A 12515-nucleotide genomic window follows, 5' to 3' on the forward strand; every position below is an offset into this window, starting at 1 on the left:
TGATGAATAAACATTGATTATAAATAATAATATCTGAAAGCTGGTTTAACCCGAAGGGGTCTTCAGCTTATATATGAAACATTAAAAAAAAATAATTAAACTTGCGCATTTAATTGCAAGGAGGCAAAACGATCATCCAAGAGCATTACGATAGAGTTTGTCCATCATGTGTTTATATTTATATAAGTAATTATAGCATTTGTAACCAAACACAATGTTTAGGCATGAACTGATAAAGATTTGACATTATAATGCAAAACTTTTACATACATTTTGACAATCAAAAATTATAATACACAAGGTTAGGCTAAATGATCAATATTAGCTTTATAATTATAAACACTCTTCATTGGCCCAGTGTTTATCTAATTTTGGACTTAAAAGCATTAAAGGGAAAAACAACGAATTCTGGAAGCAGATTATTCAATGGAAATGTATGCCCACTCAAGTAGTTCACCATATCAATGTATGAAATACTGGAAAAATCCTCAATATTTTGATTGAATGACTTCTGCATCTGGTATGGATCTAGGCCATCAATTAGATCGAGTTTCTGCTTGTAAAAACGCTTATCATCACCCGACAATTGTTTGACAAGTCGCTCTCATTGTCCATATTCGCTGTAGCAGCTGCCATGTTTTCGCTTTGTATGCCCTCCAGCATGGCCGCCGGCGATTCCCAGTGACGTCATTGAAAGGACTATATTGCGCTGGGACACGCTCCTGCTGGTTTAGGAAAGCTTGATAAAGTTTTTGGAGCCTTTATATATCAGTGGCCAGATCTTCCCGCGTGCATAGAATATGTGAATTATTTCCCATTTTCTCGTTGTTCGTAAGACGTTTTGCTGCAAAACCTCTACACAAGAACATAGTCCACTTGTCAGAACATAGGAGCAGTGAGATAATGTTTAATCGTGAGGGAACAGAGCTTATGGCAAGGCAAACCAATAAATAATCAACTCAATTAGGCAACAAGGTATTTGCCTACCACGCAAAAACCCCATTATTGTGGTTATCTTTAAATCTGATTATTTGCGGCAAAAATAAAGGTAAGATTCATTGAAAACACACTATTTAAGCTGGAAAATATAAATTTTTTAATCGGATATCAGAGTTTGGTTAAACAGGTAATTTTACCAAAGTCTCTGTGCCAATGATGTCCAAACTTATGGCTGATTACGGGAATTGGAAATTTTGCTTGGCCGTGACCATGACCTTTAATAATTTCCAGATTTATACATAACAGTTAATCCTTGCGCGTTTCATTACTCTACGATTAAAATTGTGACCAGGAAGCTGTTCACAAACACACACACATAGGCTAAACAGGGGGGGTAAAACATAACCTCCTTCCAGCTTCATTGGCACAGGTAATAAACCGTGGAATGCAAGTTCCCACAAAAATGTCATACACAAGTAAAATCGGACTTATATGTACTCCCTTACCACTTCATTGCCTCTTAAGACTTAAAGGAAAACATACATTTTCTGTTCGAAATCACAGCCTGTAATACAATACAACTTTACCGACTTCAAAATGGCTGACCAACTTAATGGATAGTCACCATGTAACATTTAATAAGTATTCCCATACTAATATAATACATATACACTACAATAAAAAAGGCCGGTGTATATTTATACACAAATACAGAACAGAATTAGCAAATATTTTGATAAACAGATGAACACTGGCATATAGTAAGAGTACAAATTAAGGAGTACCTTTCTTAACACTTACTTGTTAAACCGTTGATTGCCTTTATTAGTTAAACCGTTGGTTCAAGGCGAGAAAAGATATCAAGCCGTACAATCTTCAGTGAATAAAACCAATGTGAAAAGCTTTAATGAACTGCAAATATGCACTAAACAGCAGAGGTTAAACAACGGATGGATGTTCAAAATGTTACTCTGGCCCCGGGCAGGGTTACCAGATTATTTCGACTGGATTATCGTACATGAGCCTTAAAATTGTCGTTTTTCAACCAAAATTATCGTACACAGTTTCAATATAATTATTAGGGTGTTACATGATTGACTTATTTCAAAATATTTTAGTATAATTATTTAATTAAACCCACACACACCTAGATTGTTTATACCTTAGGTATGTATCGTACATCGTACCGGACCCAAAATAATCGTACATGTACTATAATTATCGTACGAATGGCAACCCTGGCCCCGGGTCTTGTGACTGTCACTTGTCACAAACAAAATGTAAACATTGCGATTGAGAATTTGCGATTTAATAACATGAAAAAATAAAATTTATGATTTCAGTTACAAAAAGTATATAATTCTTTTTTATATATTATAGGTAGATCCATTATCCAAGCCATTTTTATAAATAATCACAAATTCACAATATCCAAAAAAACTGTATTCAAGTTTTGGACCAAAATCTTGACACAAAAAGTAAATATTGCGATTGCGAAAAAGATTGATGGTTTTAGTTACAATAAAAGTACATAATTCTTTCCTATATATTAAAGGTAGATCAAGTATCAATGTAATTTTCATTAAATAATCACAAATTCACAATATCCAAAAAACCGTTTTCAAGTTTCTTCTTTCCAATCTTTATTTCCACATTAAGAGGTCAGTTACCTGCCACGCCGTTTCCAATTATTTATAGGCCTATCAAATGTATTATTATTATTATTATTATTATTATTATTATTATTATTATTATTATTATTATTATTATTATTACAAGCTAAGTTGGGAAAGCAAAATTCTATAAGCTCAGGGGTTCCAGCAGAGAAAAATAGCCCAGTGATGAAAGGAAGTAAATAAACTACAAGAGAATTAATGAACAATTAACATGAAATATTTAGAAAACAGTAATAACATTAAAAGGGATCTTTCATATACGTATATAAACCCTTCAAAAAAGAAGAAGAAAATTATTATGAAAATAAATCAATATGATAAATTATATCTATAAAAAGTTAAGAAATAAAGAGATAAATACTCATTAATAAAAAGAAAAAAATGTTGATCACTCATTATTATGAATGGGGAGCCGTTGGTAAGGTTGCCATTCTCCTGAACTTTTTGTATTACTACTAATGTAGTTGACAGTCGCTTAGTTTAGTGTTCCGTAACTTCCGTGATTTTGTGTTCGAATATTTCCGTATTTATCGTATTTTCACACCTTTTACGCGTATTTTTAGCGTATATAGAGTTATAAAAACTGTGTAAAAACACAGGCCAACTTTATATAGACTCGAAATGACTGGATACTTTGGTGAGTGTTCTAATAAGGTTCAGATTAAGTTAAATTGCTGTAGTTTTTTTTTTTTTTTCACAATTTGTGTTGACCACCGTATTATATAAAGTACTATTATTATATTTTCTATTTACTCGTGAATAGCCTTAATTATAGTCACATTTCATATCCTTTTATGAAAAATATAACTTATGTATAGTTATGTTAATCCTGTATTTGTAATGTCAACTTAGCCTGGAATGCCACTAGATTAGGTTATGTCAGGTGTGTATGTTATCTGGTTAAGGTATCTCAATGTTTTTTTTTTTAAATTATAGTTTTTTTTTTTAAATTATAGTTTATTTCACGTGAAGCTCTAATGTAGAAAATGGTTTTTATATGTAGAACTCAAAGAAGTATGATATTGGGCCCACAGGAATGTAGCCTAACTTAACCTTACCACATAACAACTATACTTGGGTCCTTTACGCCAACTTTGGGTATTTAATATTCAATATCCTGAAACCAAACTTCATTTCTATCGGTAATGAATGATATACTCTTGTTTTATTGATATATTAATTACTGTACAGTACTATATACAAAATATTTATTTTACAATAGTAACGTAGGTGTTGGCTATGTGTACGTTGAGGAGCGAGTCGACCTGTCGAAAACAGCAAACACTTACGAGTGTTACCGTAGCTAATTAAGCTGTACTGTAGTGATAATATTGTACATATATTACAGTAATATACACTACAATATCAGCGAGTGTTATGTTAAATAGGAACAAGAGCGTTTTGTTGTCAAAGTACATTGTTTACTTATATGTGTGGTGATGACTGGTGTTATGTGTACCGTAGTCCTACTGTACACTCACTGAAATGTTTTCATACTGTAATACATTGCTGATACAGTACTGACTGAAATGTGTTCATACTGTAATACATTACTTATACAGTACTGATTGAAATGTGTTCATACTGTAATACATTACTTATATTGTGATAGAAACCAAGTAAAAACAATATCACATAGTGCAGGTTACTTAGTGTATTATTTTGCCATGTGAAGGAAACAGGTAGTATGTTGTTAGGTTAGGACTGAACCCACCGTAGGGCAGCAAGTATTTAAGGATTCTCGCTTTTCGTGCCTGTCTCTTTTACCTAACCCCCACGAATAAGGATGGCTAACTGTATTTTATATAATATACAGTACAGTATGTATTTGTTCCGTCACAAACACAAACCTTCATCCTTTACATAGGATAGAATATCAGCGAAACTGAAGTAGGCCTATACTACTATTAAACTCTCACAAGATGTAAACAGGTGGCTTGTAGTTAGCAGCCGGGAGTGTGGAAGCCCCACCCCCTTGCTTGCTTACTGAGCACTCACTCTGATTTCAGCTGTCAGTGAGAACTACTGTTCTTCCACTGGCTGAACGTTTTGACTTTTTAATTTCTTTAAAGTTTCTTTCCAGCGTGTTAGCGAGTGATTCTTAGGAATATACGGACAGTCTCCTTCAGAATAGAGTAGATTCCATTCAGATCCTGAATCTACCGGTGCTTCAGGGAATAGGAGGTTACTACTGAACCTCCTTCCACCTTTCTCTTGAGGGCTAATGCCTCAGAGATAGTAAGGATCATCTATCCATACCAAAGAACAAGGCTCCCCGTATTTTTGACCAATCAGTCTGCCAACCAATGGACGAACTAGGTCCTGAGGAGTGGTGCCGTGACCTCCAGGTTCCACGAGCAAATTGTCTGGCAAGGGATCCTGAATCTCAACAATGCGTTGATAGGGGTCCTTCTCTGTTGGCAATAGAGGAGATATAGAGGCAATTGCTGAGAAATGAAGGAAAGTGAGTCAGGACTCAGTTTTGCAGCAAAGGATATCATAAAAGGAAATAGAGTGATTTATTCTCAAAAGAAGGGTCGATTTAAACTCGGATTTCATTTAGATCTCTTTTATTTGGGAAGTAATTGAATTACAAAAACACAACCTTTTTGTAAATATTCTTATCTTCCAGTTACAAAATATCAGCTGTGTACTGAATATCATGTATTCAGAAAGTATGAGTTCATGCATGGTTAATTAGTATTTTTATGGGTTTAATATACTGTACAATATATATATATATATATATATATATATATATATATATATATATATATATATATATATATATATATATATATATATATATATATATATATATATATATATATACACAGTATATATATATATATATATATATATATATATATATATATATATATATATATATATATATATATATATATATATATGTGTGTGTGTGTGTGTGTGTGTGGGTGTGTTTGTGTTTGTGCATGCCTGCGTGCGTGGGCATTTCTTTATCAGCAAAATAAAATTTGTCTAAAAGCTAGGTTAATATTTCTTTCAAATTAATAATCAAAAACATCTCAGGAATTATTAATGAGAACTTTGATTTACGTACATGTATTCCTGTGCAGGCAAATGAAGCATAAATTTAATTACAGTACATCTTTCATTTTTGGATCATTACACACAGATTTGTACAGTCACGAATTGTTCTTGGTGTTCGAGAGGCCTCTACGCCTACGCCCATTATTTCATAACAGATCTCAGAACGAAGTAGTCCACGAAGAAAGCGATAAGGAAGAGGACCAGCATGAGGAAGTTGATAACACGCCTCACTTGGTTCGCCGGGAAACCTTTTTCCGTTGTCACCGATGGATCTGCGTCTGGTCGGGGGCCGTCTTCCAGATCCAGCTCTACTTCCAGTGGGTTGTAAGATTGCTGTTAAGAGGAAGAAGCAAGTTTGGGTGTAGTGAGTGGGATTAAAAGGATGCAGAAAGTCCACTTCTTACAAACCTAACAAGTTCCTAAAAGCTGTTTATAAGTGGAATTTTGTTAAATGTTGGCCTCGGGTAGGCATCAACTAATTCACATGCCTACGATTTTCAGCTCCAAAGGTCAACAGATAGTCCCGTGTCATATTGCAAATGCTGTCTTGCTTACTGCATCAAGTTATATATTTAATTACAGTATTAGATTATGAATTACTGATACAATATCTAAGATTAATTATTTTAGTTGGATTTGTATCTCCAGATGGTTTTAAGTCGAATGTTCATAACCCGAGGACCTTGAGGACCTTCTGTATAAGGATAAACACTTGGAAAAACAAATAACTTAGAATCGTTGGAAAAATTGATTCTTGGTCTTGGTATTGAATGAAGATATTTCAAGTTGGCATCATGGGTAATTTCATCGTATATGGTATATATATTCGAACGTACACCTTTTCCTGTTTTAAAGTAGATCAAGTAGAGGAGATAGAGCACCATCTTATTGTTTCCACGTACATACCTCAGCGGTCGTAACCGTTCGTAGACCTGGCGCGGATGACAATATCCCGACAAACTTCTTCCCGACGTTGCTTGACGGTGTGGAGTCGCAGCAAGCGTGGGTCGTCAGGAATAATGTCGAAACCAGTGAAATGAGAGTCAATATTGTTGTGCCAGAGTAGTATCGAACTAGTGGGGAAAAAATATAATTAATTTAGATAAAGGAATTTAGCGACAATTTGTTTAATAGATATATCACATTAAACAACTACCTGTCTAGCAGTCAGGAAAGGCTGTTAGTTCTAATTTATGAAATAAAGATAAATTCTAAAACGTTTATTTGATAACATACCGCAAAGTTTTGACTTTTAAGTTTCTCTGCTAATTACCCTATTATTAAAATAAAAGTCAATGCTTTGATGGCTTTCTTTCTTGCCTCTGTCAAGACTAGTAAAGGATTTATCAATAAATAAATGGAGATATTAACAAAGCTGGCTCTTCCTGTTTCACAGAAGCCATTCAGGCAGTCCACTAAAAGACACAATGGCACATCAGACCATGGAGTCGTCCCCCACTCTTTGCGGATTTGATTTTTGCAAATTCACTTTGGGCTAGTTTTTCTGGTCCCGAATATTACAGCGATCCTCGAAATATGCCAAATTTTACCAAAAATAACATTTTAATTTTTAAATTCTTTTTTTTATAATTTTAATGTTAAGATAATAATTTTCTACCTCAACAAATTGAAAAAATGATAGAAATATAAAAAACTAAATTAAAACAAATTGTAAATGATATCACAAATATAGAAAGCATGGTTGAACAAGAGTGTGATGGAACACACCTTTGACAGATGATAGACAACCAATCAGGGCACAGTAATCTGTGTCCTGGCCGATAATTGTCCCATAGAACCCAATATCACCCAAGAGAATGATGTTAGACCAAGCATTATCTCTCCTTGTTGCATTCCACTCTGCGTTATGTAAGCCTTACGTCTACAAGTGTTACTTGTACCCGTGTGTTTTGTCTTACTTTTGTTAAAGTTTTTACTTTAATTACATTCAATCAAAGACCTGCGATAGTGCCTATGATTGGCTCTGCAGTAGATATCATCGTCTTCTTCATTATTTACTGCACAGCCATTAAGTAACACAAGGGCCCATCAGACAGTACAATAAATTGCATAGCGGTCCATCAGACAGTCCATTAAAAGACACAAGGACCCATCAAACAGTACCATAAATAGCCTATGGGTCCATCAGATAGTCCAGTAAAAAACCCAATGACCCATCAGACATATCCACTAAACGCCAAAGAACCCATCAAAAAGTCAGATTAAATGACATGTGGACCCACCAGATAGTATACTGGACACAAGGTTCCATCAGACAACACACTTAAAGAGACAAGGGCCCACAAGCCAGTATGTTAAAGGACACATGGAACCATGAGATAGTGCACTAAAAGATGGGAGGCCCTTGCAGACAGTACACTAAAGGACACAAGCTCCCATCAAACCGTACTTCAAAAGACATATGTTATGCCCATTGAGACCATATACTAAAGCAAATCATAGGCCACTGAAGGGATTACTTACCTACGAAAGGCACCGGGCCACCATTATTTGGCAGGCTACTGAACATAGTTAGATAGCACCCGATAAGGATGGCTAGAGCAAAGAGGTGCATGATGAGTCTACTGTAGAAGCTGTTGAGTGGCAGTGCATAGGTCAGGAGAACGACAATCATGACAACTGTTAAAGATACATTAAAAGGTTACGCTTAGCTTCTAGTTCATTGTATTTCATTCAATTGATGCAGAAAAAATGGCATAATGTTTTAAGCATTGATGTAAAAGGATGCACAAGATATTTGATCTAAAATTACAAGTAGACCATTAGGTACACACAAGCTTTTGGTATGTCCTTTGTAAAAAATTGGTTTTAATCCATAAAACTCTTTCCTAGTCAATAATTGATATAAATATCATCCTTAAAAATCCAGCAATTTAAAGGAAAGCCCATCAAAATTTAGGTCAGGTCAAATGTTAAAATTCTGGTAGAAAACAATTCTTAAAATCTTTGTTCTTACCTAATGCAGTTGTTGTAATGTAGGTAGCATGTGACTTCGCTAAGCGCTTCACTTTAAAGGAAAAGTTAATTTCAACATATTTTTCATTGCCTTCCTCAAGGGTGAGAACTTCCCTTGTGGCTTTGACATTCAGAAGTTTCCAATTATTGTTAGGTTCATAATTACTCATCATCACCTGTAAGAAGATAGGGGAACTGTGCTAGTTAATTAAGAATATCTTAAGCAGCTGAGAGTTTTGAATTTTTCAATATTAAACTTACCCGATAATCATGTAGCTGTCAACTCCGTTGCCCGACAGAATTCTATGGAGGGATACGCCAGCTATCACAATACTAGAAGGGGGTGTACTTACCAGCGCCACCTGTGGCCAGGTACTATAGTACTTCTTGTTGACACCTCCTCAATTTTTCCTCTGTCGTGCTTCCGGCAAGACGTTCTGGGATACGCTTATGTTCTTGGAGTATTTTCACGACTTTGGTGAAGTATTTCTCTTTGATTTCGGCTGTCGCTTTACTGGAAACTTCTATATTAGCTTAGTTAGCTTTTGGAATTAATTTGATTATTTATGGTGACGAAGAGAGTATGAACTCTCTTTCACCTTTAAATGGCCGACCCTTCCCTTAGACGGAAGTGTTGGTGTCTAAGAGAGTATAGACTCTCTTTCTTAATTTTGCTTAACAAAAGTTATAGATTTATTTTATATCTCTCCGCCTCTTATAGGCCTCTTCGATTAACTTCCTTTTATTATAAACTTATTAAAATTAATTTTTATATTTGTTTATATTCGACCTTCCTAATAGTAGGCGGTCTTTTCTTGGTACCGAAGTTAATTAACATTGAGCCCGTCATTTCGGTTTACTTGTTAACATATTATGCTATTTTAATGTCTTTGAAAGAATTTCTTTGATAGTCTAGTACTGTTTTCAAAGTTGAACTAACGTTTTGTTTTGTCTCTGCAGTTGTTGACGTTCAGAACGTTCAACTTGCGCTCTATCGTTACGATAGAGAAAGAATTTTCACGGTTTCACGTTGCAGTAAGAGTAACCGTGTCTAGCGTTTTGTTCATTCTTTCTTAACTTAATGGTTTTTATCCTAATAAAGGAACTTTTCATTTTGGGAAATATTTCAGTTTTTTCCTTTAACAATAATATGTTTTAACGATATATATGATTGGGCTCTTCTCTCAGGTTCTAAGTCAAGAGAGAGAGAGAGAGAGAGAGAGAGAGAGAGACGGAGGGAGAAAGAGGAGGATAAACGTTTCATTCAAGCGAGTAACGTTGTTATCGTTTTTGCTCTTCTCCCTAGTCTCTTTAGGGGAAGAAGGTAAACGTTTCTAGAGTGATCTAGTGTTTAGTCTCTTTCCAGCCACTGAATTATTTATCTTTCATTAGATTTTTCTGTTACATTGTAATTCTGTTTTCGCAATTACTAGCTTTTGAGAAAGGATAGAATTGCGTGTTTCAGGTACAAACCACTTAAAGTTTTGAGTTCAGTGAAATAAGTGCAAACAGAAAATCAAAAGTGATAAGTGATTAGCACAAAGTGTGTCAGTGTTGTGCGTGAGGGTACTTCTGTGCGCGCCAGTCGTCCTCCCAGTCCGGGACCTCTTGCAAGCTCCCAAGCCCAGGGGAGAAGCAATGTCGAAGGACAAAAGGGTTCAGCAGGCCTTGATCGGCGCACAGAAGTATCCTCGGTGGTTGTGGGCGTGTCTTACCGAGACCGTCACTCCCACCCGCAGACGATTGAGCCCTTATTTTGCTCGTCTGCAGAAGAAATTTAGGGGAGAAAACGCTGGTCTCAGGTCTCAAGACCTCTTAAACGTAAAGTCCAGACCTATGCCAGACGTACGAAGTTAGAGTTCAACAACCCGGATGCAGTCATTGGGTTAGCTCTGACTCTCCTCAGTCATCAGTTGAATGCACTCCGCCTAAGAGGAGTAAGGTTCTGCCGCAACAGATCTCTGCTGTTAAGGCTTTACCTCAGCAGACCTTAGTGTCTGCCGACCCCAAGTTGACTCTACTGCAGTCCATGCAGTCACAACTTTCGGTCTTGATGCGTGAGTGTCGGGCTGAGAAGGTTGCGCCTCCGCCTGCGCTCGCTCCGCCTGCGCTCGCTCCGCCTGATCGCAGTACCAGTACCACCTGCCAGGCGTACAATGTTGAGCCACGTTCTGAGTTTGCTGTTCCCAGTGGTGTTCAGCCTCCGCCTTCCTTAAGGCAACCTTTACAATGGGATCAGGAGGATTATACCTCTCTTCCTCCGCCTCCACTTGCTGCTCCACCAGTGATGCAACACTCGGTTGAGGTACAACAACCTCTCCCGTCCTTGAGTCAGTCTCCTCAGCTCTCGCTGCAGCGAGCTCAACCCTCCACAAGGCAAGCACCACAACACCTTAGCCTTGCGCCTCAGGAGCCTCAGCTTGCGAGACATTTACCTTGTTCTGCGCAGCCTCTACCTCATCGCGCTCCGCTCACACCACAGGAACAGGAACTTGCTACTCCGCTTCCACCAACCGCTCAGCAAGCGCAACCCTTGGGTTCAACCACTCATGCTAGGAGTCAGCCTCCTCCACCCATGCGCCTTCCTTCTGCTTCGTCTTTTATTCAGCCTTTGCAGACTGAGCCTCAGGTGTTCCCTCAACAGAGTCTTGAAGAGGAAACCAACACTATTGTTGTTCCAGCTCGTTCTGACTCTGCTGTTCAGCATACCTTACCTCCATTTTCAAACCTTATGATAATGGTGGTTATTGGTATTACTTATAAAAATATATTTGTATTCCTTGCAATATATTTTTAACAATATCGCAAAATATGGCAAAAATATGAATCATGAGTTATGAACATGGAATTTCTGAGAAATGTTAAACGCCATGCACACGCTCTGCTTACCTTACAGCATGCTCTACATACAGCATGCTCTGCTTACAGCATGCTCTGCATACTACATGCTCTGCATACAGCATGCTCTGCATTCAGCATGCTCTGCATACAACATGCTCTACATACAGCATGCTCTGCATACAGCATGCTCTGCATACAACATGCTCTGCATACAGCATGCTCTGCATTCAGCATGCTCTGCATACAACATGCTCTGCATACAGCATGCTCTGCATTCAGCATGCTCTGCATACAACATGCTCTACATACAGCATGCTCTGCATACAGCATACTCTGCATACAACATGCTCTGCATACCTTACCGCATGCTTCTCAGTCACACATCTTTGGTTGTTGCCAACTCACTAGACTGTCAAGCAGTTTCATAACGTTGCCTTCTAGTCTGCTGCTTTTGCACCAGTGAACCCTCACTGAGAGAACTTAGCTTTTCTAGGATATGGTCCCTGTAGATGAGAAAGTTCTTTTCTCCCTCCTTCTGATATTCCCTTGAGGACTCTGTCATTTGGAGGGAGCCTTTAGCTGCATAGCCTCCTATGGACTTTTATTTAAGCATAACATGCTTCCAGGGAAGGTAATGGTTCCACTTCAGTCGCTAATCCCGTCTGTTACCACACCTGCTCCCATAGACCTTGAGCTGTGTTGCAAGACATGCAGTCCAAGCTTAGTCCTTGTTAGAGGATTTTTTGTTTACGGAGTCAATGTGTCACGGGGAAGACGTTCAACAACCAACAGAAGTGACTTGTTGTGACGCAGTGCGGCAACCTCAGCAACCCGATAAGGAGTTGTCTGTACGACCCAGACAGTCTAGACAGATTCGGGTTGTCACTGTACTTCCTCGCTTGCCCATGATTGACAGTTCACAGACTGTGCAGCAGTACCATGATCTTGTGTCCGGCTCCGTCAGACGACTGGCTTTTAAGAGCTCCCACAAGTCGTCGCTGTCTGGAGATT

At 37.5% G+C, this 12515-nt stretch overlaps 1 protein-coding gene and 1 long non-coding RNA gene across 2 annotated transcripts in view; both read right to left on the reverse strand.

The window, feature by feature from the left end:
• LOC137617069 (uncharacterized) overlaps positions 1-1902 on the reverse strand; it is a 38338-nt gene extending 36436 nt beyond the window's left edge. The window contains exon 1 of the long non-coding RNA XR_011039570.1: positions 1741-1902. This is a non-coding gene — a long non-coding RNA (uncharacterized lncRNA). The remainder of the gene's footprint in view (positions 1-1740) is intronic.
• Positions 1903-5532: 3630 nt separating this feature from the next.
• LOC137624224 (neuronal acetylcholine receptor subunit alpha-7-like) overlaps positions 5533-12515 on the reverse strand; it is a 31078-nt gene continuing 24095 nt past the window's right edge. The window contains exons 6-9 of the mRNA XM_068354730.1: positions 8665-8839; positions 8172-8327; positions 6594-6760; positions 5533-6020 (exon numbers count right to left, since the gene is read on the reverse strand). Of these exons, the coding sequence (XP_068210831.1) occupies positions 5829-6020; positions 6594-6760; positions 8172-8327; positions 8665-8839 (690 nt within the window). The 3' untranslated portion in view covers positions 5533-5828. The remainder of the gene's footprint in view (positions 6021-6593; positions 6761-8171; positions 8328-8664; positions 8840-12515) is intronic.

The sequence above is a fragment of the Palaemon carinicauda genome, chromosome 2 (genome assembly GCF_036898095.1).
Source record: "Palaemon carinicauda isolate YSFRI2023 chromosome 2, ASM3689809v2, whole genome shotgun sequence".
In the NCBI taxonomy this organism is placed as follows: domain Eukaryota; kingdom Metazoa; phylum Arthropoda; class Malacostraca; order Decapoda; family Palaemonidae; genus Palaemon; species Palaemon carinicauda.